At 46.8% G+C, this 25,828-nt stretch overlaps 1 protein-coding gene across 1 annotated transcript in view; it reads right to left on the bottom strand.

The window, feature by feature from the left end:
* enox1 (ecto-NOX disulfide-thiol exchanger 1) overlaps positions 1-25,828 on the bottom strand; it is a 355,196-nt gene that overhangs the window by 178,404 nt on the left and 150,964 nt on the right. The window contains exon 8 of the mRNA XM_078559526.1: positions 22,208-22,325. Coding sequence (XP_078415652.1) covers positions 22,208-22,325 — 118 coding nt within the window. The remainder of the gene's footprint in view (positions 1-22,207; positions 22,326-25,828) is intronic.

Here is a 25,828-nt window from a genome sequence, read left to right as displayed (position 1 = left end):
GCTGCAGTCTAAGCATGCCCCTCAGCAAGCTGACCCTATCAGGCGTGAGTCTGATCATCCACTGCAGCACTCTGGTGAAAGCTGCTTCTGCTGCCATGAGAACTCAGACATCAGGAGCTGCATCAAGTGCGCTGATGGAGTTGGCCACCACTTCCATGCTGGAAAGGATGAGCTCCAAGCACTGCACTAAACCTCCAGGTTCATTGACATTGAGTGCAGGCTTTCTGGCAGACCTGCCACTACACCAAGTATTTTATTATACATGACCATTGGCTTTGTTCTGTACTCTTCCGCATTGAAGCCCTCACCTGAGTCCTCTGCAACAGGATTGATGTGTGATCTCACCCTATGACAAGTGCTGCCTATCCTGGCTGAAAAGTCACTGATGCCATGATCTCAGCATGTGCTGATCCTGCCTCTAGGCTGCCTTCTGAATTACACACGCTGTCGGTTTCTGAGCTGGTAGCTGCGTGTATGAAATTGGATGATGGTGCATCTTTACCATCGTTATCTCTTGCTCTTATGTTTGGCCAGGTTGTACCTCTTGAGTACCTGAAAGGAGAAAGGCACAAGGATAAAGTTGTGGTGCAGACAGGAGGGGAAAATAGGAAGTGCATGCTTATACCATCGGCAGCTTATAAATCAGAAGAGAGTACGGAATGAGAGGGAAGTGGAATATGAGAAGGAGGATTAGGAACAAGGATGCAGTCCTCTCAATCTTTTCAGCTCCATCGTTGGGCACGGCCTCGACAGTGGGCCTCCAATAATGGCCAGTGCCATCTTCACTATGGGCATGAGGGCATAGTCGTGCCTGTTCTCTTTGGTTAGCTGCTGCTACCTCTGGTTGTATGCCACCTTGTCCTGCAAGAGAGAGAGGTGTGTCAGTGAGTGTCATGCAGTTTGATTGGATGCTGTGGTCTTTATGGTTGAATAGTTCTCAGTGCTTGAGATATTGCTTTGCAACAGTGCTAAGTGTGTGAGGGGGTGGTGAAGCATATGAGTATTAAGTATGGTTCTGATCGATAGAGATTGTTGATAGGTGAGTGGTGAGTATGGTGAATTAACTAGAGTCGGAGTCTAGTACGTAGTGGGTAGGATGTGGATTGAAGATGCATTCACTGACCTTGACCACTCGTGTGAGCTCATTGAACTTCTTGGGACACTGCAACCAGGTTCTCAAGGCTTGACACCTGCCTTTGATCCACAGGGCTGTCTGCTTTCACTGCCTCCTGAGCGGGTGGTTGGAGGGCCTCCTGGTCCCCTGAGGATATGCATCATCTCTTTTTCTTTGAACCTCCCCCACCAAGGCCTCCAGTGCAGTGTGTGATGATCTTAGAGCCCACTCTCTTCCATATTCTGTCCATTATCCTGTCTTTCCCAGAATATATTCAGCTCATGTAGGACTTCCAGCACTGGCTCCGGCCTTGCCTTGCCTTGGGGAGGTGCAGATGAGCTTTAAATGGAGCTAGCCACTTACAGTACTGGTCTCCTGCTCATGCATCCAGCCAGTCACCAGTATAGTTAGTGCTGGCTGAACACTGGAATCATCTATAACAGCAGCAGGCAGTGCTAAGTTGGCATTGGGTTAATTGTGTGTTTCAATTCCATGTCTCATTTTGGGGGTGCATCATATTTAGGCCCAATTTATCCAACTGAAGATGATTTAAACTTCTAGGAAGGAAGATAAGAATTTCACTAATCAGAGCTTGTAGCTTTGTCAGGAGAAAAGAGGGAACCTGAAGGAAAATGGAAATCAGGTAAAGCAACACAAAAATTAAAAGGAAAATGAGCTCTCTTGCATGTAGCATACACGCCTTTTGTGGCATTTCCCTCCTTTTTAGAATTAGAGGCATATGTATGATGGTTCTGGGATTATGGAAACATGGCTCATGCCTACATGAGAGAGGAATGAATTTAATGTTCAGGAAAAGATGGGATTGAAGCAGGCACAGTTGTTTAGTTCAGAAGAATTCAAGGCAATATCCTCCTCCCCCTAGGTACCATGTCCTAAGAGGGCATTGGCGACCATGGACTTCCATTGAATTGGTCCAGGATTATACTTGGCAAAGTAATGCAGTGGTTTGCCATTGCCTTCTGTAATGTGGATGACCAGGAAACTCTCCCACTCTTACTGCCTGCCATCAGGCATATTGGAAGGATTTACAGGCTGATAATCAACCTGCTTGCCTGTATTATGAACACACCTTCCTTGGCCATCAAGTCCTGAAGCAGGACTTGAACCTGGGCCAGAGGTAGGGGTGCTGCCCATTATGCCACAAGAGCTTCCCTTCAGGAAATATATGACAAGAAATAATTCAACATGAGCTAACAAGCAGATGATGGAAGGGATTAATAATAGGGTTGTTGTTATAGAAACCCTGGGCAGGATGAGGATGATGATGATATATTAGGCTATAATAATTGATTCATTTAAATCCACGTATCCTCGTCTCACCTTGCTCAGGGTGTTGGGACAGCTATTTATAGTGGCTGTTCCCGGTTGTCCTGAGTACATTAAGAGTCAGCCATGTTGGGCTGGATTTTCCTTGTAGGGTGGGAAACAGAAGCTGGGACCGTTTCTGGATTCTGTTCCTGCTGCCGGGGCAAAGCAGAAATGAGCCCTGAGTTTCGTGGGGGTGACCAGTCAATCGATGTGGAAAAGGGTTTTGGCGACCAATGAATGGGTAGTGGGAGTGGGAATGGAGGCAGGACTAGCCAACTGCAATTTCTGTGCCTACTGTGTGAGTAATGATACTGCAGACTGAGAGATCTCAGGAAACTTGATTTGCGCAATGTCCCAGCAGAGGCCTGGCTGCCTTCCCATGCTCAGGCAGTGCCCCAATCGTGCTTGACAGCATTGCCTCCTGCTCTTATGCAGCCCCCCACTCCCACCACCCCTGCCATGCCAGGAGTGTGACTGTCTAATGCACTGCCCATGTACACTCTCCCTGCCAACTGCACCAAGGGCACCTGTGTGGCAATGGCCATGTGCCCCTCTACAGATCCCTTTATGGGGCCAAGGGAATTCCCTTGACTGACTGGCCTTGACTGGCTTCCCACTGATCACCTGGTCTTCCCCAGATAGCACAAGCAGCTCCAAGCGGCCCCAAGGGATCTCAACCTTCCCTTTAATGAGCTCTTAATGAGCTTAACCAGCATAATTGGCTTTTACCAGGGATCGGGTGAGATTGCGATGCTGCCCTTGCCCCGCCCTGGCGAACATATCTGGCACTGCAAATGGCATCAGGAAACCTCTGCGTAACCAGTTTTTCTACCAGACCTGCTCACTCTATTACATGACCCATTTGTCCATTTGTTACACGATTCTGGCTGCCATTGTTGATTCCATTCTCCTTAAATTCCCATTAGATTTGTATTGTCCAAATATTGCATCAAAGTCCCAAATGCAAAAGCATGTTCAGCAACCAAATCAAAAAATGAAGTCTGCAATTATTTAGGGCTTTCCAACAGTAGCAGGCTAATGCTCCAACATCAGACCCCCAGATTAAACTATAAACTATTGCTATACAATTTCATATATATATATTACATAATGCTTTTACCAATGCTACAAACCTTTCTCTCCAGCTTCCCAATTTCTATATATGAAAGCTCTCATTTTCTGCAATAAGTTCCTGCCTCCTCGTACCTGCAGATTTAACCCCTTCACCATCCTCAATGTTATCCATCACCGCTAATACTCGTAATATAAAAAAGATGCTCCAAGGGGAAGGTATATCACAGGAGTTCAGAGCATGTCAAACAAGAGGTGAGAGGTGGCTAAAGGTGTGATTGTGAGACTTTGGAAGGTGGGGAGAGTGGTGGAAAGGCAGGAGGATTTAGGGCCAGTGTACTGACGTGTAGGGGACCCAGTTGCTGAAGGCTCATCCCATTAATGATGGGGTGGAAGGAAGGGACATGTGGAGATCAAAGCTGGAAGAGTTGAAGTGACATATGGAGTGGACTGCTAAGGTAGGTTGGAGTGACAATGGGGAGAAAGTCGATGTTGTCATGTAGAGCTAGTACAGATTGACGAGAACTAGGATAATTAGTAAGTGGGGCTTTGTGTGGGATAGCATCTTTTTCTTTCATGGGACGTGGGCATCACTGGTAAGGCCAGCATTTGTTGCCCATTTCTATTTGCCCTTCAACTGAGTGGCTTGCTGGGCCATTTCAGAGGGCATTTAAGAGTCAACCACATTGCTGTGGGCCTGGAGTCACATGTAGGCCAGACCAGGTAGTGAAACAAAAGGATTTTTAATGACAACTGACACTGAAACTAGCATTCAATTCCATATTTATTCACTGAATTTAAATTCTACCAGCTGCCATGGTGGGATTTGAACCCATGTCCCCTGGACGTTAGCCTGGGCCTCTGGATTAGTAGTCCAGTGACATGACCACTATGCCACCATCTTGCCACTAAAGGGGTAGGTGTGACAAAAACCAAGCCTTCAGCTGAAACAAGCCTGGGTTGCAGTCAGGCAGGAAAAGAGTAAGGAGTGTAGTCTTTCTAGACGTGGGGCCCGTTTAGATGCGAGGCTTGTAAATGACCTCAGGGTTGAACAGTTGCACCCTTACTTGAGTGAGCATCTGGGAATGGTGAGAGAGTCAGTACCTATAACATCTGGTAGAAGCCAAGTCAGACAACTCCAAATGGCACAACGTACTGCACCTTTGATTGGGGGGGACTTGATTCCGGAACTTATTGAATGAAAGTCATTCACTTAATTAAATACAGCATTGCGCACACACTTTGGCTCAGGGCAGGGCATCTCATGGCCATGCTATTTAGTTATACTTCCTTCCTCGCCTTTCAGTGTGCAAATAGTTGTCCTGTAATAGGAGATGATAATGGCACAGTGAGGACAACAGGAAACCTGCGACTTCAGTGAAGAAGGAGACCAATGAGATTTAAGGATTAAGAAAGAAACAGGAAGAGGGGTGAATTAAGATCAAATCAGAGTGGGTAGGAAAGATTGGATTAAAAGGGGAGAGAGAAAAAGTGACAGGAAAGAAAAGTAGAAAAAAACATTGAAATCTCGAAGAACAATTTACTACCTGCAGGATTGAGACTCTATTGTTTAATTATTCCTTTGCTGAGTTGGAGAGCATGAGTACCATCCGATGGTTTAGTGGGTAATTAATGTGCAAATCCAGCAAGTTCATGGAGCTTGTTTGAGGGCGAACGGCCGCTTTCGTGAAGCTAATGGCAGGATGGTGCAAACCGTCACAGCAAGATGTGGAGATTCACAATTCACATGGTATCTCTTCCTCACCATGAATTGCTGGACAATTCGCACGGTAATAATGACCAATAAACTCAACGTCACTCTGGAAAAAAATCCAGGGCCATCACGCAAAGACTATTTCATTTGGGGCGTGAGGGGAGATCTGGAATTCCACCTGTTATAACTTAACATGCAGGTTTGTTATTCTGAAAGATTGACGGCAGAGTTTTTAGGTTGGCGTGCGGGCACATGTCCCACTCGATCAGACGCAAAATCACACGAGATGACATCGGGCGAGCACCCCGGCGTCATCCCGTGCTTGCGCGATATTTCGGTTGGCCGGCGCGCACAAATGTCAGAAGTGCACCTGCCAACAATTAAGAGGCCTATTAAGGTCACTAAAGTTTAATCGTCACCGATTTTTCATGGTCTGTCCAACCTTACAGTTGCATTTTTAATGAAACCTCGTCCACGGGCGGGATGAGGTTTCCATTGTTAAATAATTAAAAAAAGAATCTATGGACAGCATTTTTATCATGTGTATGTTCAGGTGACTGACTGTGATGCTTGGACATTTTTTTTCCTGATTTTACAAACTTTATTTAACTGTTTTCAACTCCTCAGCCCTCTGCCCTCAGGGAGATTTTCATTCCGTGCTCGCCCCCTGCCCGCACTTACATCAGCGCCTGCCCTCATCCCGCCCTCCTCCCACCCTCCTCCCACCCTCCTCCCGGCAGCACTGAGCATTTCAGCGCGTGCTTCACATCCGCTGGCCGTTAGCTGGTCAGCCAGCGTGAAATTGAGGTCGAGGGCTGACCGCGGTCAGCGGTCTATTCCCGGCCGATCCTGGACCTGCCGATCTAAAAATTCTGCCCTAAGCGTGTGGTGTTTCTATGCAAAGGGTGCCTGTCCCACTGCCAGGGACAGAGAAGCTCAGCAGCGCGATACGGATGACTTGAGGAGCATTCAACCTGCAGACAGTGGCTGAACACATCGGCAGGTGCTGTCAAGGAAGAACATCCTAGCTGGAGAGTGGTGGCTGAATCATTAATGCAGGAGTTAACAAAGTCTTTTTTCTGGATCAACTATTCTGGAAGAGGGAACAGTGACAGGTTGGATAGCTGGAGACAGGTTTTACTCTGCTGTACTCCGTATGCCCTGTGAGCTGCCACCAGCACCAATTGTACAGTCCATGGTCTGCATATTTTGGCCTTACATGCGACAAAGAATGAAAGACCTCACATCTCATTGCATTCTTGTGATGCCCTGTAAACAGCAACATTTCGACAAATAGGTCTTACTTGGCAAGCAAAATAAACACAGTTTTCACAGGCAATGATGCGCATTATGATCCCTATTCTATGCAGGTAAATGTACACAGTTTCGGATGAATGACCAGCCACTGAGACTGATTTCAATCCCCTCTGGCCCTCTGAGGGTGGTGTTATTCTAACCAGGGTGAGTACCCTTATCTGTCAAGGCTGCATTGCTCCCGCCCAGCAGTAGTTTATCTTCCACCGACTCTGAAGACATTCGAGGATCCTGCTAGAAGCAGGCGGGGTCCTGATTTAAATCTTCCAGCAAAGCCTCCAACGTTGATGCCACAGCTTTCTGAAGTGACCGCAGCTTGCACAAAACATAGAAACATAGAAACTAGGAGCAGGAGTAGGCCATTTGGCCCTTCGAGCCTGCTCTGCCATTCATTATGATCATGGCTGATCATCCAACTCAATAGCCTGCTCCCGCTTTCTCCCCATACCCTTTGATCCCTTTAGCCCCAAGAGCTATATCTAACTCCTTCTTGAAAACATACAATGTTTTGGCCTCAACTACTTTCTGTGGTAGCGAATTCCACAGGCTCACCACTCTCTGGGTGAAGAAATTTCCCCTCATCTCAGTCCTATTTGCTTGCTTGTCCCTACAACCACCACCCCCCAACTTCTCTCCCCTCACCCCTGCCACCTTAAACCAGCTTACATTTCACCCCTCTCCTAATATTACTCAGTTCTGTTGAAGGGTCATGAGGACTCGAAACGTCAACTTTTGTCTTCTCCGCCGATGCTGCCAGACCTGCTGAGTTTTTCCAGGTAATGCTGTTTTTGTTTTGGATTTCCAGCATCCGCAGTAGTTTTTTGTTTTTATCTCTGTGTTTAATTGACTGCCACTCCTCTTCAAGAAATGCCTACCTTGAAGAAGTACTGCTCTGCTCTCCGACAGGATTTCCGTATCTCTCTTCTGCCTTGTTCACCTTCATTGCTTTCCATTTCTCTCCTGGTGTTTGACAAGGTGTTTACTAAAACCCGCTTTCACAGCCATATTTCCTTTCTCAGTGATTGTCTCCGTCTCCGACTTACCCCATGTGGATTTCAACTGAAATTCTATCCCTCATGTTTCGAACCCCCCCAGGATTAGAGGTATCTCCGGGACATACAACGTTTCTCGGACTGCTGTTCCCATCACATTCTGAGATCCACACTCAGTGCCATGCGCCGCCATATGAACACACTCGACCTCTCCCTCCAGCAGCACCGCCGCACCCTTTTTCAAAGCTGCGCGTGCCCCCAGTTTCATTATATTCTTCATCTCATCCGATGCCTCAACAAGAAACTTTTTCTCTTTCTCTCGAGTGCTAAGGAACGCAAGCTCCAACAACTCATCGACACCAACACCCATCTAGGACACTCCACCCCTGCCTGTCCCTCCGTCCCCACCCCATCTTCCAATCCCAGCCCCGGCCGTGTATTCACTATACCCCCTGACCTTCCCCTCTCCGACGCTGGACGTTCAGTATTCAGCAAAGGACTCAGTTTCATACCCTTATGCCCTCATCTCAATGAATTTCGGGCTCGGCACGATGCTGAACTCTTCTTCCGCCGTCTTCGTCTCCGTGCTCACTTCTTTGGGCAAGAGTCCTCTCCCTGTTCAATGGATCCTTTTACCCACCTCCAATATTCTCCCTCCACCTGGACCCCTCCCTCTGGATTCTTACCTTCTCTTGATCTTTTCATTGAGAACTGTCGGCGTGACATTAGTCGTCTCAATTTCTCTGCTCCTCTCACCCATTCTAATCTGTCTCTCTCTGAACTTACTGCACTCCGTTCTCTCAGGTCCAACCCTAACATTGTCATCAAACCCGCTGACAAGGGTGGTACTGTTGTTGTCTGGCGCACTGACCTCTACCTCGCAGAGGCTAAGCGTCAATTCGCAGACACTTCCTCCTACCTCTCCCTGGACCATGACCCCACCACTGAACATCAAGCCATTGTTTCCAGAACTGTCAATGACCTCATCTCCTCTGGAGATCTTCCTCCCACAGCTTCCAACCTGACAGTCGCCCAACCTTGGACGGCCCGCTTCTACCTCCTACCCAAAATCCACAAACAGAACTGTCCCGGCAGACCGATCGTGTCAGCCTGTTCCTGCCCCATGGAACTCATTTCTCGTTATCTTGACTCCCTTCTCTCTCCCCTTGTCCAGTCCCTTCCCACCTACATCCGTGATTCCTCTGACACCTTACGTCATATCAACAATTTCCAGTTCCCTGGCCCCAACCGCTTCCTCTTCACCATGGACGTCCAATCCCTCTACACCTCCATCCCCCACCAGGATGGTCTGAGGGCCCTTAGCTTCTTCCTTGAACAGGGGTCTGAACAATCCCCATCCACCACTACTCTCCTCCGTCTGGCTGAACTTGTTCTCACATTGAACAATTTCCCCTTAACTCCTCTCACTTCCTCCAAATAAAAGGTGTGACTATGGGTACCCGTATGGGCCCCAGCTATGCCTGTCTCTTTATGGAGTATGTGGAACATTCCTTGTTCCAGTCCTACTCCGGCCCCCTCCCACAACTCTTTCTCCGGTACATCGATGATTACTTCGGTGCTGCTTCATGCTCTCGTCGGGACCTGGAAAAATTTATTAATTTTGCTTCCAATCTCCACCCCTCCATCATTTTCACATGGTCCATCTCTGACACTTCCCTTCCCTTCCTTGATCTCTCTGTCTCAATTTCTGGTGATAGACTGTCCACCAATATCCATTACAAGCCTACCGACTCCCACAGTTACCTCGACTACAGCTCCTCACACCTTGCTTCCTGTAAGGGCTCCATCCCATTCTCTCAGTTCCTTTGCCTCCGTCGCATCTGTTCTGATGATGCTACCTTCAAAAACAATTCCTCTGACATGTCCTCCTTCTTCCTTAACCGAGGTTTTCCACCCACGGTCGTTGACAGGGCCCTCAACCGTGTCCGGCCCATCTCCCGCGCATCCGCCCTCATGTCTTCTCCTCCCTCCTAGAAACATGATAGGGTCCCCCTTGTCCTCACTTATCACCCCACCAGCCTCCACATTCAAAGGATCATTCGCCGCCATTTCCGCCAACTCCAGCATGATGCCACCACCAAACACATCTTCCCTTCACCCCCCGGCGGCATTCCGTAGGGATTGTTCCCTCCGGGACATCCTGGTCCACTCCTCCATCACCCCCTACTCCTCAACCCCCACCTATGGCACCTCCCCATGCCCACGTAGAAGATGCAACACCTGCCCCTTCACTTCCTCTCTCCTCACCGTCCAAGGGCCCAAACACTCCTTTCAAGTGAAGCAGCATTTCACTTGCATTTCCCCTAACTTAGTCTATTGCATTCGTTGCTCCCAATGCGGTCTCCTCTACATTGGAGAGACCAAACGTAAACTGGGCGACCGCTTTGCAGAACACCTGCGGTCTGTCCGCAAGAAAGACCCAAACCTCCCTGTCGCTTGCAATTTTAACACTCCACCCTGCTCTCTTGCCCACATGTCTGTCCTTGGCTTGCTGCATTGTTCCAGTGAAGCCCAACGCAAACTGGAGGAACAGCACCTCATCTTCCGACTAGGCACTTTACAGCCTTCCGGACTGAATATTGAATTCAACAACTTTAGATCTTGAACTCCCTCCCCCATCCCCACCCCCTTTCCGTTTCTTCCCCCTCCCTTTTGTTTTTTCCAATAATTTATATAGATTTTTCTTTTCCCACTTATTTCCATTATTTTTAAATCTATACCTTTAATGCCCTGTCAGTCTTTCCACCCCACCCCCACTAGAGCTGTACCTTGAGTGTCCTGCCATCCATTCTTAATTAGCACATTCTCTTAGATAATATCACCACCTTCAACACCTCTTTATTCCTTTGTCTGTGACATCTTTTGATTATCTGCTCCTATCACTGCTTGCTTGTCCCTATATGCACCCCCCCCAACTTCTCTCCCCCCACCCCCCCACCTTAAACCAGCTTATATTTCACCCCTCTCCTAATATTACTCAGTTCTGTTGAAGGGTCATGAGGACTCGAAACGTCAACTCTTTTCTTCTCCACCGATGCTGCCAGACCTGCTGAGTTTTTCCAGGTAATTCTGTTTTTGTTTCAGTCCTAAATGGTCTACCCTGTATCCTCAGACTGTGACCCCTGGTTCTGGACTCCCCCACCATCGGGAACATCCTTCCTGCATCCACCCTGTGTAGTCCTGTTAGAATTTTATAGGTTTCTATGAGATCCCCCCTCATTCTTCTGAACTCCAGCGAATATAATCCTAACCGACTCCATCTCTCCTCATATGTCAGTCCCGCCATCCCAGGAATCAGTCTGGGAAACCTTGGCTGCACTCCCTCTATAGCAAGAACATCCTTCCTCAGATAAGGAGACCAAAACTGCACACAATATTCCAGGTGTGGTCTCACCAAGGCCCTGTATAATTGCAGCAAGACATCCCTGCTCCTGTACTCGAATCCTTTCGCTATGAAGGCCAACATACCATTTGCTTTCTTTACCGCCTGCTGCACCTGCATGCTTACCTTCAGCGATTGGTGTACGAGGACACCCAGGTCTCGTTGCATATTCCCGTCTCTCAATTTATAACCGTTCAGATAATAATCTGCCTTCCTGTTTTTGCCACCAAAGTGGATAACCTCACATTTATCCACATTATTCAGCATCTGCCATGCATTTGCCCAATTCACACTGAAGCATCTCTGCATCCTTCCCACAGCTCACCCTCCCACCCAACTTTGTGTCATCTGCAAATTTGGAGATATTTCATTTAGGTACCTCATCTAAATCATTAATATATATTGTGAATAGCTGGGGTCCCAGCACCAATCCCTGCGGTACCCCATTAGGACACTGTGGGGTAGTGGCTAGTGTGAGGGTAGGGGTGTGGGGGAGGAGGGCACTGTGAGGGCAGGGGTTGTGGGGGAGGGGGGCAGCATAAGGGCAAGGGTGTGGTGGGTGCAATGTGAGGGTAGGGGGTGTGGGACAGGGGGGCAGTGGGAGGGGAGGGGTTTTGGGGGAGGGGAACAGTGTTAGGGTAGGGTGTTGGGGAGGGGGGCGGTGTGAGGTCAGAGCGTGTAAGGGAGGGGCACAGTGTGAGAGCAGACAATGTGGGGGAGGGGGCAGTGTGAGAGCAGAGGGTGTGGGGAGGAATCAGTGTGAGTGTAGGGGGTATGGGGGAGGGGGCTGTGTGAGAGGAGAGGGTTTGGGGGAGGGGGGCTCTGTGAAGGCAGGGGGTGTGGGGGAGGGGCCAGTGTGAGGGAAGGGGGTATGGGAGAGGGGGTCAGTGTGAGGGCAGGGGTGTGGGGCAGGGACAGTGCGAGGACAGGGCATGTTGGGGAGGGGGTCAGTGTGAGGGCAGGGGTGTGGGGCAGGGACAGTGCGAGGACAGGGCATGTTGGGGAGGGGGTCAGTGTGAGGGCAGGGGGTGGGGGGGAGGGGGCAGTGTGAGGGCAGGGGGTGTGGGGGAGGGGGCAGTGAGGGCAGGGGGTGTGGGGGAGGGGGCAGTGTGAGGGCAGGGGGTGTGGGAGAGGCAGTGTGAGGGCAGCGGGTGTGGGGGAGGGGGCAGTGTGAGGGCAGGGGGTGTGGGGGAGGGGGCAGTGTGAGGGCAGGGGGTGGGGGTGGGGGCAGTGGGAGGGCAGGGGGTGCGGGAGGGGGCAGTGTGAGGGCAGGGGGTGGGGGTGGGGGCAGTGTGAGGGCAGGGGGTGTGGGGGAGGGGGCAGTGTGGGGGCAGGGGGTGTGGGGGAGGGGGCAGTGTGAGGGCAAGGGTGTGGGGGAGGGGGCAGTGTGAGGGCAGGGGGTGCGGGAGGGGGCAGTGTGAGGGCAGGGGGTGTGGGGGAGGGGGCAGTGTGAGGGCAGGGGGTGGGGGTGGGGGCAGTGTGAGGGCAGGGTGTGGGGGTGGGGGCAGTGGGAGGGCAGGGGGTGTGGGGGAGGGGGCAGTGTGAGGACAGGGGGTGTGGGGGAGGGGGCAGTGTGAGGGCAGGGGGTGGGGGGGAGGGGGCAGTGTGAGGGCAGGGGGTGTGGGGGAGGGGGCAGTGTGAGGGCAGGGGGTGTGGGGGAGGGGGCAGTGTGAGGGCAAGGGTGTGGGGGAGGGGGCAGTGTGAGGGCAGGGGGTTTGGGGGAGGGGGCAGTGTGAGGGCAGGGGGTGGGGGAGGGGGCAGTGTGAGGGCAGGGGGTGTGGGGGAGGGGGCAGTGTGAGGCAGGGGGTGTGGGGGAGGGGGCAGTGTGAGGGCAGGGGGTGTGGGGGAGGGGGCAGTGTGAGTGCAGGGGGTGTGGGGGTGGGGGCAGTGTGAGGGCAGGGGGTGTGGGGGAGGGGCCAGTGTGAGGGAAGGGGATGTGGGGGAGGGGCCAGTGTGAGGGAAGGGGATGTGGGGGAGGGGGCAGTGTGAGGGCAGGGGGTAGGGGAGGGGGTCAGTGTGAGGGCAGGGGGTGGGGGGGAGGGGGCAGTGTGAGTGCAGGGGGTGTGGGGGAGGGGGCAGTGTGAGGGAAGGGGGTGTGGGGGAGGGGGCAGTGTGAGGGAAGGGGGTGTGGGGGAGGGGGCAGTGTGAGTGCAGGGGGTGTGGGGGTGGGGGCAGTGTGAGGGCAGGGGGTGTGGGGGAGGGGGCAGTGTGAGGGCAGGGGGTGGGGGTGGGGGCAGTGGGAGGGCAGGGGGTGCGGGAGGGGGCAGTGTGAGGGCAGGGGGTGCAGTGTGAACAAGTGGAAGCAGAAGGAGGTGTATTGCTGCTGTGGTTGGCGGGGTGAGATTGAGTGAGGGGGTGAAATGATATGTCAGTGTTGAAGCTACAGGAGAGCCGTGCAGGGCTGTACAGGGCATAAGAGAGCAGTGAATACGAGTCTTACCTCAGGGGCTCTGGTCACATCATAAACTTTCTCCTGGCATTGTTGACAGGTCACAGGAGAAATACTTCCAAAATTTCGTTCCTCTACAACTTCTGAACTGCTGTTGGTGGGACAGGGTAGGGGAGCTTACTGGTTAACTCCTCCACCTGTGCCTCTCCAGCACCATCTGAGAAGCGCGGGTGGGGTGTGGGGACAGGAATCCATGGCAGCAGCCATTTTCCATAACTGCAGTCGTATCAAGTAAAAGCATCGCCCCTTTAAGAGTGCTTTCAAATCAGAGGAGACCTGACAGATGTCTTGTCTCCCCGCAATGGGTGAGCTGCCTATTAAAAGTGTGAGCATCACTGACAGCTCACCATTGCTCATGCCATCTGTTGCAGGCAAGTGCAGCAGACACTCCGCCAGCTTTGAATATATTTTGGGCAAAAGCTGAGATTTACAATAATTTGTGAACACCTGAGAAGGCAGATGGGTCTTCAGTTTAAACTCTCACCCACATGGCAGCATCTTCAGCAATGCAGCTTTCCCTTGGCACAGCATTGAAGTATCAGGTCAGATAAATTCCTAATTCTTAATTGGGGGGGATTGAACCCACAACATTCTGACTCAAAATACTCAAAATACAAGGGGCAAGAACTTCTTGTCAAATGGTGAAGCTAATGGTGCAAATGCTACGTTCAACAGTACCTTCCAAACCTGCTGACATCTACCACCACAAATGCAGCTGACACATGGGAACACCACCACCTGCAAGTTCCCTTCCAGGTCACTCACCATCCTGACTTGGAACTCTATCGCCGTTCCTTCACTGTCACTGGGTCAAAATCCTGGAACTCCTGCCCTAACAGCACAGTGGGTGTACCTACACCACATGGACTGCAGCAGTTCAAGAAGGCAGCTCATCACCACCTTCTCAAGGACAATTAGGGATGGGTGTTAAATGCTGACCTTGCTAGCGACACCCACATCTGGTGAAAGAATGAAAAAAACCAACGCTGACTGAAGACTTAATTTAAGAACTGTCTCTAGATCTAAATAAACACTGACTGTAGATTTATTATAAATACTGACTGTAGATCTATTATAAACACTGACTGTAGATTTATTATAAACATTGACTGTATATTTAATACAAATACTGACTAGATTTATTATAAACACTGACTGTAGATCTATGACAAACACTGACTGTAGCTTTATTACAAATACTGACTGTAGATCTATTCCAAACACTGACTGTAGATCTACTACATACACTGACTGTAGCTTTATTACAAATACTGACTGTAGATCTATTACAAATACTGGCTGTAGATCGATTACAAACACTGACTAGATTTATTACAAACACTGACTATATATCTATTACAAACACTGACTGTATATCTATTACAAACACTGACTGTATATCTATTACAAGGATTAACTGTAGCTTTGCTACAATAACTGACTAGATATAGTACAAGCACTGTCTGTGGAATTTATGACATTTGATTGACTGTATATTTTCAAGGACTGACTGTTGATTTATGGCAAGTACCAAATGTGGACGTAATAGAGGAACTGACTGCAGATGAAAGCTGATGGGAAGTTTAATACAAGTATTGACTGGAGATTTAATAGAATTATAGAATGGTTACAGCACAGAATGAAGCTTTTGGCCCGTCATGTCTGTGTCAGTTCTCTGCAATTGGGTTACTTAGCTAGACCTACTCTCCTGCCTTTTTCCCGTGGCCCCTGCAAATGTTTTCTCTTCGGGAAATGATCCAATTCCCTTTTGAAAGCCACGATTGAACCTGCCTCCACCCCAGTCTCAGGCAGCGCATTCCAGGTCCTAACCACTCACTGTGTAAAAAAGTTTTACCTCACACAGTTACTACATCTTTTACCAATCACCTTAAATCAGTGTCCTCTGCTTCTCGGTTCTTCCACCAATGGGAACAGTTCCTCCTTGTCTACTCTGTCCAGACTCTTCATGATTTTAAACACCTTTATCTGATGTCCCCTCAACCTTCTCTTCTCCAAGGAAAACAGTTCCAACTTCTCCAGTCTATTCATGTAACTGAAGTCGATTACCTCAGAACCATTCTCTTTTCTGCACCCTCTCTAAGGCCTTCACATCCTTACTAAAGTGTGATGCCCAGAACTGGGCACAATACTCCAGCTGAGGCCGAACCAGTGTTTTGTACAGGTTTATCATAATTTCTTTGTTTTCTACTCCATGCCTTCACGGATAAAGCCCAGGATCTCCTATGCTTTATTAGCTGCTTTCTCAGCCTGCCCTGCCACCTTCAATGAGTTGTGCATATACAGCCCCAGGTCCCTCTGCTCCTGAATGTATCCTTTATTTTATACTGTCTCTCCTCTTTCTTGCTACCAAAATGAATCACTTCACACTTCCCTGTGTTAAATTTGATCTATCACTTGTCCGCACATTCCACCAGCCTGTTTATGCCCTTTTGAAGTCGTACACTATTCTCCTCACAGTTCACAATACTTCAAACTTTTGTGTCATCTGCAAATTTTGAAATTGTCCCCGGTACACCCAAATGTAAGCCATTAATATAGAGTAAGAAAAGCAGTAGTCCTTGTAACGACACCCGAGGAGCCTCATCTCTTGTCCATAACACAACCATTCACCACTATCTCAATTTCCTGTCACTCAGCCAATTTTCTAGCCCTGCACTCACTGCCCATTTTATTCCATGGACTTCAACTTTGCTGACAAGCCTATCACAAGTGTCCGCTGTGGCTCAGTCGGTAGCACTCTAGCTTCTGTGTCATGGGGTTCTGGGTTCAAGTCCCAATCCAAGCCTTGAGAATAAAAATTCAAAGCTGACATTCCAGTGCAGTACTAAGGGAGTGCTGTCTTCCAGATGAGGTGTCAAACTGAGGCCCTGTTTGCCTGCTGGGGTGGATGTCAAAGATCCCATAGCATTATTTTGAAAAAGAGCAACAGCCCTCTCTGGGGTCCTGGCCAGTAGTTATCCCTCAATCAACATCACAAAAACAGGTATCTGGCCATTATCACATAACTGTTTTTGGGAGCTTGCTGTGCAGAAATTGGCTGCCGGCTTTCTGACATATTACAGCAGTGACTGCACTTCAAAAGTTTTTCATTGGCTTTAAAGCGCTTTGAGGTTTGCAGTGGTTGTGAAAAGTGCTAAATGAATGCAAGTCATCCTTTCATATGACATGTTATCAAATTGCCTTCATTAACCTCTAAGTTTTTTCAACAAAAATCGTCAATCACGTTAGCTAAACATGATTTCCTCTTTAGAAATCCATGCTGGCTTTCCTTAATTAACACAAGGGCAGACTACAAATTTACTATTAACACTGGCGTTAGATTTAATAGAAGGGCAGAATATAGATTTACTACGGACGCTGACAGAAGGCTTACTCCAAGCACTAACTCTAGACTTATTACAACAATTCATTGTAGGTTTAGTTTAGGCACTCTTTGAGGATTTACTGCAAGGACTGACTAGATTTACTATAAGCACTGGCTGTAGATTTGCTGTAAGCACTCACTGTGGATTTACTATAAGCACTCGCTGTAGATTTACTATAGGCACTGAATATTGCTGAAAAAAGAGGCATCCTGTCGAATCTTTTCATCTTGCACTTATCAGGTCAGAACCAAGAATACCACATTTCAAAGGGAACAATAATTTATACGGCATAAGAGAAGGTTGGCAAATCAGCTCTGATCGTGGCATTGACATGGCAAATGCACCAGGGAGCTATTGTCCCGCATGCTTTTGTTTATTTAAGAAAGGTGCAATGTCTGGATATATTCCTTTTACCGGCAGAGGACAGGTCCCTGCATATGAATATATGTAGCTTCTAGCAGGTATAAGTGAGCTACATTACGAGCTTGACTGAGGTTGTCAATGTAATTCTTAGCGCACTCGAGATTATTCAGTAAATGCTGACCAATCTTGGAATCACATCGAATGATAGACATTATGTTCTGAGTTTTGCAAGCACGGGTCGGTTGAGTATGGTCCATACTCTGCCTGTTGCGAACAGATGAAAGGATGTGTTATTTGGTACCATCTGGGGCATACGGCCTACCTACCTAGTACCACAACGGCACTGAAATTCATAGACCACATTGCTCATTTGTGTGGTAGGGAGAACGTCTTTTTGGCTGGACAGCTACATCCAGTGGAAAGCATCACTCGTATTGTCACTGCATGGTAGTAGTGTGAAAAGGCTAGCTTCACCTGTTGTTCAAATTTTTGAGATACTTTACCCTTCCAGGTTAAGTCGACGTAGACTGGACACTTTTCAGGTCTGAAAGTGGTAGCCTTAGGCCTATTGGTGAGTATGTGTGATACACAGTGAGCAATAATCTGAGCAGGGTAACCATTATCCTGCAGGATGGCTTTGAAGTGCCCTGCTTCAGCGTCAAGTCTGCACAGTGAGCAACTGGCTCGGGCCCTATTTACAACATCGTCAATAAAGGCCAGTCTTTTAGTGTATGCAACTGTAGGGATGCCAACGTGTATTTTGACCAGTGAAGGTAGGCTTGCGGTAGATAATAATAGGGTAGACATTTGCAGCATGTCACTAAATGATGGCAATCTAGATGCATCATCGTGTTCTGAACCTGTATTCATTGAACTTATGAACTTAGCACCTCGTGCAGTTGAATTCAGTTTTAACAACACAATGTATGCTCAAATAGATGGTGTTGCCATGGGCTCACCTCTAGGGCTAACTCTCACAAACATTTTCATTGGTTTCCATTAGAAACACATTTTTGATGGAATGACTCCCAACCTCCTACCCTTTGCATATTTCCGATACATAGATAATACATTTGAATCCACAGTCGCATGTAAGAATTTCCTTACACCCTCAATGCACTCCATCCCCAGCTCAAATTCACCTTTGAAATGGAGCAGTCAAACGAGCTCCCTTTCCTCGACATGCTGGTTGAGAAATCTGCCAGTGGGTTCTCTACTACTGATACTGCAATCCTGTCTTCACTGGTCAATATACGCCTTGGGATTCCTACAGCTCCATGTGCTACAGGATTGGTTTTTATCCACAGCCTTGTAAATAGGGCCCGGGCCATTTTCTTACTGTGCAAGCTTGATGCTGAAGTAGGGCGCATCAAAGCCATCCTGCAGGGTAATGGGTAACCCAATCAGATCGTTGCTTGCTGTGTATTGCGCATCCCAAAGAAGGCTGCCACTTTCAGTCCTGGAAACTGTCCAGTCTACCTCCAGATTACCCTGGAAGGGTAAAGTGTCTCAAAAATTTGAACAATAGGTGAAGCTAGTCCTTTTACACTCCTTTTACAGGCAGTGACAACAGGAGCGATGTTTTCCATAAGAGGATTCCCGTCAAGCCAAAAAGACATTCTGCCTACCAAACAATGAGCAATGTGGCATACGAATTTCAGTGCCAGTGTGATACCACGTACATAGGCCGTACCTCTCAACAACTGGCGGATTGTATCAAACAGCACCTCCCTTGGGCTGTTCACAATAGACTGAGTACTGACCATACTTAACCAGCCCATGCTTGCAAAACTCAGAAGATAATGTCTAACGTTATTTGTGATTCCACAATTGGACAGCACTTGCTGAACAATTCCAAGTGTGTTAAGAATTACACTAACAACCAATTTAAGATTATCAGTCGGGTTCGCGATATGGCTCACTTACGCTTGCTGGAAGCTATATATGTTCACATGCAGGCACCTGTACTCTGCAGGCAAAAGAAATATGCCCAGACATTGCACCTTTTTTGAATAAACAAAAGCATGGGAGGCAATAGATCGCTGGTGCATTCGCTGTGGCAGCGTCTTGACCAATCAGAGCTGACTTGCCAACCAATCAGCCCCCCTTCTCTCATGCAGTATAATTTTTTCCCCTTTGAAATTTGGCACTCTTGCATCTGTCCTGATGAGTGCAAGACCAAAAGCTTCAACAACATGTCTCTTCCAGCAATGCTCAAGGTCTGTACTATCAAGTGAGCGCAGATACTGACTGTAGATATGCTACTGATACTGACCATAGATTAACTATAAGGTCTGTCTGTGCATTGATGACAAACCATGAATGTAGATTTGCTACAGACACTGATTGTAGATTTATACAGACACTGACTTTAGATTTACACAGATACTGACTGTAGATTTATACAGATACTGACTGTAGATTTACACAGATACTGACTGTAGATTTACACAGATACTGACTGTAGATTTACACAGATACTGACTGTAGATTTATACAGATACTGACTGTAGATTTACACAGATACTGACTGTAGATTTACACAGATACTGACTGTAGATTTATACAGATACTGACTGTAGATTTATACAGATACTGACTGTAGATTTTCTACAGACACTGACTGTAGATTTATACAGACACTGACTGTAGATTTATACAGACACTGACTAGATTTACACAGATACTGACTGTAGATTTATACAGACACTGACTGTAGATTTAGGACATGGACTGACTGTAGATTTACTACAAGCACTTACTGTAGGTTTACAAAGACTGACTATAGATTTACTACAGACACTAATGATAATGGTAAGGTAACTGTAGTCCTCAAAGGACCCCAGGCATCTCTCTCCATTTGAAAGAGAGAATTGTTTATATAGCTTGAGGGGCACCACTCCACATCAATTGTGGGTCAAGGCAAGGAGGCAGGCCTCCCCTATCTCCCACAGCCTGTACAAAGATTCCCACGCGGGTGCTGTCACTCTGCAACGTACGCTAGCCATCGAGCCAACTGAGTTAACCAGCCCCCACACAATTACAGACATTAACTGTAGATTTCATACAAGTGTTGATTGTAGAATTACATGGGGGTGACCGTGCGGGTGGGTGGGTGGTGGCATGGGGCTGATGATGGTGGTCAATAGTGCATGAGACTGCACCAGTTCCAAAGAAGAGTCATATTGAATTCGAAACGCTAACTCTGTTTCTCTCTCCATAAATGCTGCCTGACCTGTTGAGTTTTTCCAGCACTTTCTGTTTTTATTTCAGATTTCCAGCGTCCGCAGTATTTTGCTTTATTTCGAGATGGGGTGGGCTTGATGGACTGAATGGTTTTCCAAGTCCTCCTTTCCATCTCTACATAAAACTTAAAACAGTTTGCAATGATTAACATTCTGCTTGGAAAGGAACTTGGACATTGGCTGTTTTTGCAGATTGATGTCCTCTGACAGAACCGATGCAGCCTTTTCATAAGACTTACCAACACACGTGACGCTGTATTGCATTTGCTTAATGATCTTTCTTGTCAATGAACCAGAATGTGAAAATAGGGAGTAGGCCACTCAGCAACTCAAGCCTGTTTCACCATTCAGTGAGATCATGCCTAATCTATGACCCAACACCATCCACCCACCCTGGCCCCACATCCTGGAACACCTTTGGCTAGTAAAAATCTATCGATCTTATTTAGATTCAAAATGATTAACTGAGCTGACATCTATTGCTTTCTTTATGGAGGAGAGTTCCACACTTTGACCAGCTTTTGTGAGAGGTAGTGTTTGCGGGATTTTCTCCTGAGTGTCTTGGCTCTGATTTGAAGGAAGTGCCCCCTTGTCGCGGTACAGTGAGAAGCCAAGGAGAATCGATGGGATTCTGCTGTGTAGTACCAAGTGAATTCAAAAGAGACATTGGCGTAATGAGAGACACATTAGCTGAGATCACAGAGCTAATGGGGGCCATGCCACTTCCCTTGGGAAATGGGAGGGGCTGCCAATAAAAGTCAACAGTCCTGCTTATGTCATCATCTTCTAGAGTGTTGAGCATGTGAATCCCTCGGGTCAATGGGGCAAGGGACAGCTGACTCCTGAAAAGGATGCTAAATGAGGAGATATGCATGTTACAAGATAATTTAATCTACAATTTAAACTGAGTGGGTAAAACACAAGAACACTGAAAGAAAACTGATCAGTGCTATAGGTATTACTTGCACAATGGGGCACAGACTGCAATGGCAGTCTATGATTATAGAGTAATCGATAACGACAAGAAGTTAATGTTTCCTATTAGGCTTCACACCTCACAACTTATAACGTAATAGATTCTAACACTCTTTAACATTCTGTCAAACATGTGAGATACATTACTTTCTTGGTGCTGCAAGATTTAAAACAAGTTGTTCTCCAGAAGGAAGCCTTATCATTTTCCAGCATTTGGGAACCGCTATATTTTCGGGACATCACATGCATAGGAGCATAGCAGGAGAATGAGCAAAGAGAATCAATAGTTATCACAAGATAGCAAACTCTCCTAATTATGTTTCATTTGCTATTGATTTCAGAGAATATTATGTGCTGTCCTTTCGAAACGCTGCAGATAATGTGGGACTGTTTCATTTGTATTCAATATGGGGAGCGAGTGATTGTGTTTGAGCAATGACAGAGATGCTATACCGATACTGTGAGCAGGAAAGCAATGTGATTAGGACTCACCCAGCCATTCCTTCAATCCAGAATAATCCACCGATATCACAGCAGTCCCAGAAATTCTCAGAACAAAAAGCGCCTTTTTAGCCCTTCACAATTCGATTAGGTCATGGTTGATCTGTGATGGGTGGTGGGTGTGGGTGAGGGCGATGGGTCCCCACTGTAGCATTGGTTGGGGACCTATGGAATCCATAGGGGAGCAGTGGGAGACCAGGTTATATGACTAGCTGGTTATAACAGGTTATACTGGGCCTGATGGTCCAGGAACTTGCCCCGTATACATGATGGGGCTCCCATCATTCCCAGTTTTAAGCCCTTTCATGAAGATAATAAAGCTACAGATGGAAACAGCTGGAAAAGCCTTACCAGACTCATCCACTGGGGGAAATTTAGAAGGACTTTCTTCATAATCATCATCAGACATTTCCATCTCCTCCTCTCGACGAATTCCCATAAGTTCTTCATTATGCACATTCCTGATTTCCTGTTATTGAAGAGAGAGATACTAAATTGCCAGAAATTCAGGCAGGAATGATCAGCAGTTAAAAAAAAATAAAGTTAGAGCCGAACGAACACGTCTCTTATTGACAAGGATCCACTGTTCTTACCTGGAAGAATACAGCTTTGAGATTACAGGGGATCTGGCGCTGGGAGTGTCTGTGTGATGTCGGATTGTTGATATTACAGACGATGTTGAGGTGGGAGGAGCTGTGCGCTGTCGTGTGTTTCAAATTTTTGGTGATCTAGAGCTGGAAGGACTGTGTGTTGTTGGGTGATTGATCTTACAGGTGATCTAGTGCTTGGCAGAGCTGTGTGTTGCAGATGTTAGATAATAAAGATGATGTACTGCTCAGAGGGGCTGTGTTGCCTGGAGTTTGATATTACAGGGGATCTAGTGCTCTGAATGTCTATGTGTGGGTGGGTGCTTGATATTTCAAGTGATGTCGAGGGTCTGTGCATTGTCGGGTGATTTATATTACAGATGATTTGGTCCTGGGATGGGCTGTGTGTTGCCAGATGTTTGATCTTTCTGGTGATCTGGTGCTCGGAGGCTTAAATGTTGTCGGGTGTTTGATATTAAAGGTTAACTAGTGCTGGGTCAGGCTGTTTGTTGTTGTGTCGTTGATGTTACAGGTGGTCTAGCGCAGGGAGGGGCTGTGTGTTGTCTGGCGTTTGATATTACAGGTGATCTAGAGCTGGGAGCAGCTATATTTTGTCCCATTGTGACTATAGTTGGTTTGAAAGATCATTTTTTACTTCTATTGCATAACAACTTTATTTCATACCTGTTTGTGGAATTTAGAAAATAGAACTGGATTGAAGTTCTAGCGTTGACACTTTTAAACAGATGTTCCCAGAGCACTGGTTGAAATTGGTTGATTTTAGATTTTTGAAGTTTTTTTCTAACAAGACTTAAACAGCTGGTTCCAGTGTTTATGAAAGCCTACTGTCCCCTGGGATATGCTGTAAACTTACCACAACTTGCTCCACATCCTGGTCCTCAGGGAAAGATCATTTTGTCAATACAAGGTTATGTCAGAGGTCAGGAGACTTTGCTAAGTTTGCCGCTGCATTATGTCACTTACCGTAATTATTGGTTTAATGAGGTAGACATGCCATAAAAAATCATTTCAAATCTACAATAACACAAATAACAGTAGCATTTTATACACCTTCTTCATCAGCCTAATTAAGCATCTCCCTTGTGGTTTTTTTAACCAGTGTGTTAATGAACAACTGCACTCTTCCATTCTCCTTAATTAGAAAAGCAGATTTCCTCCCATTTCATCAAGCATACCACCTCCAAGTCAATCACGCATTTCTCAAACAGACAAAATAATTCAAACAACTCACCTCAAGAAGTAACTTATAACTTCAGCTGGTTAAAATGTACCTGCTGTCATACATCCTGAGTTAATTAAATCTACACAGAAACAAACCTTTGAGGTATAATATACATTGCATTTGGAATGAACTTATTAATTACTCAATTAGTATCTTGCAGATGCAATGACAATGAAAGGCTTTGGAAAGGGCACAGTAGAGAGCCAATGGACCAATTCTCAGTATAAACCATCTTATTTATCAAGATGGCCTAAAGGAATTGGAATTTGCACTTTGGAGAAGCTGGGAGGTGCTGTGTTGCCCTGTTTTTGATATTACATCATTATTATCTGGTGCTGGGATGGGCTGTGTGTTGTTGGATTGTTGATATTACAGGTGATCTTGAGCTGGGAGTGGCTGTGTGTTTTTGGGTGTTTGATATTACAGGTGATCTAGAGCAGAGGTTTAATAGGAGATCTGATCAAGGAATGTAAGATGAGAAAGGGAATGGACTGACTCATAGTTGATAGCTGCTTCCAATTAAATAGATGAGGTAGGGCAAGATGTCACAATGTTAGCTTGTATAAGGACAGGTCTGGGTTAGATGCCAGGAGGTGCTCCTTTTCCCAGGCAATAGTGAACTTCTGGAACAGACTGCCGACTTGTGCAGTCCTTTAGATAGGTCAAAGAGGAATTTTGCAGATTATTCTTCCCAAATTTCTGCTGGCTTATTTCTTTTAGTGATGTTATTTTGGTGGCATTTTGTGCTTGTGAGCGGATATTAGGATCACATTAAGAGAAACCCATTGACGGAAATGATCCTGATGAAAATGTGGATGACGTTTGGTTTGGGTGATGGTGGCAAATGGGCAGCAGCGATCGAGCAGCCCTGTTTACACTTGTCTGCTTTCCTTCTCCAATGCAGTGGCCTGTGCTATTACAGGTGGCTGTCTAGCACTACCCTACTCAGTCAATGACTGCAAGCTCAGGGTTTTAGCAAGTTGTAGCTCATGATAAGCGTGTGAAGCACGCAGTAACAGAAAATGCTAAGGACTGCAAGAGCCTAGCCCCGGAAAGTTCTTGAAAAATCAATCACTAATAATACGGTTCAACAGTAAAACCTGTGAACACTAAGAGCTTCTCCCCACCCCACACCCCAAGGGGGACAAACAGATAGAGAAAAGTTCAGCTACACTGGAGACAGATCATCCATCAAAGGTCTGAGTGGAGCAGGAGGAGATGCTCCGGAGCAGAAAACCCAGTTCGATCCATCTTGAACCTCGAGTTGAAACAGTTCCTCCATACCGTGAATGTATTCTCAATTATAAAACAGATGTCAAAGAAAGAATGGGATAGTGAAGCAGCCAACCACAGCTTAATGAGGAAGAGAGCTAGCAATTACAGACAAATACTGCAGAACAAAGTGGAAATGGTGGGTGATTCCACAGCAGAGCAAACAGAGAGCTTTACTCATGTGGAATTTAAAATAAACTCAATGGAGAAAGATCTCTTGTCTGTCAGTTGTAGTAAAATTGTAAATGTTCCTTATACTTGTATACAATTTCACCACAATCATCCCTTAGTATCTCTTAGTATGCAATACAGAGTACTTGCTTTGAAATGTTAATTTGATACTGAGCGATCCCTTCTACTATTAACCTGGCAGATAATCGTGGAGAAGGAATTCACTCTAAGGTTTTAAGTTGAATCTGTGAAAAGGTGCAGGAGCCAAAGCCATTGCTTGTTTAAAGTTGCCTTTATCAATTTCGCCGCCTCCAAGCATCAATTTTATTCAAGGGCCAATAGCTTTCAACCTCAGGTGATGCCAAAGCCCAGCTGCACACTCAAAAATTTGGCCCAGAGTTTGCTCTGGAAATGGACAATCAAACAGAATGGAAAGCAGATTCAGTTGTGGTTCAATCAATACATTTCTTAGAGATTCATTCAGGCCCATTTGTTGATTGTGCTTCTACAAAGATACAAAAACAGCCGCTAGTGAAAGTATTGATTGAGGGAGTAGCTTACTGAAATAAAACATGGGACAAGCAAAGAAGAAAGGCTACTATTGATGTACTTTACTATCGTTTAAAGTTACCTAACAAGAGGTACGCTGATGCATAATTTACCAACTGACTTAATCAGTGAAGCATCTAATTATTCCTT

This window comes from Cetorhinus maximus, chromosome 16 (genome assembly GCF_964194155.1).
Source record: "Cetorhinus maximus chromosome 16, sCetMax3.hap1.1, whole genome shotgun sequence".
NCBI lineage: Eukaryota > Metazoa > Chordata > Chondrichthyes > Lamniformes > Cetorhinidae > Cetorhinus > Cetorhinus maximus.
Note: the sequence above shows the minus strand (reverse complement) of the source record. Positions and strands in the feature narration are given on the sequence as shown.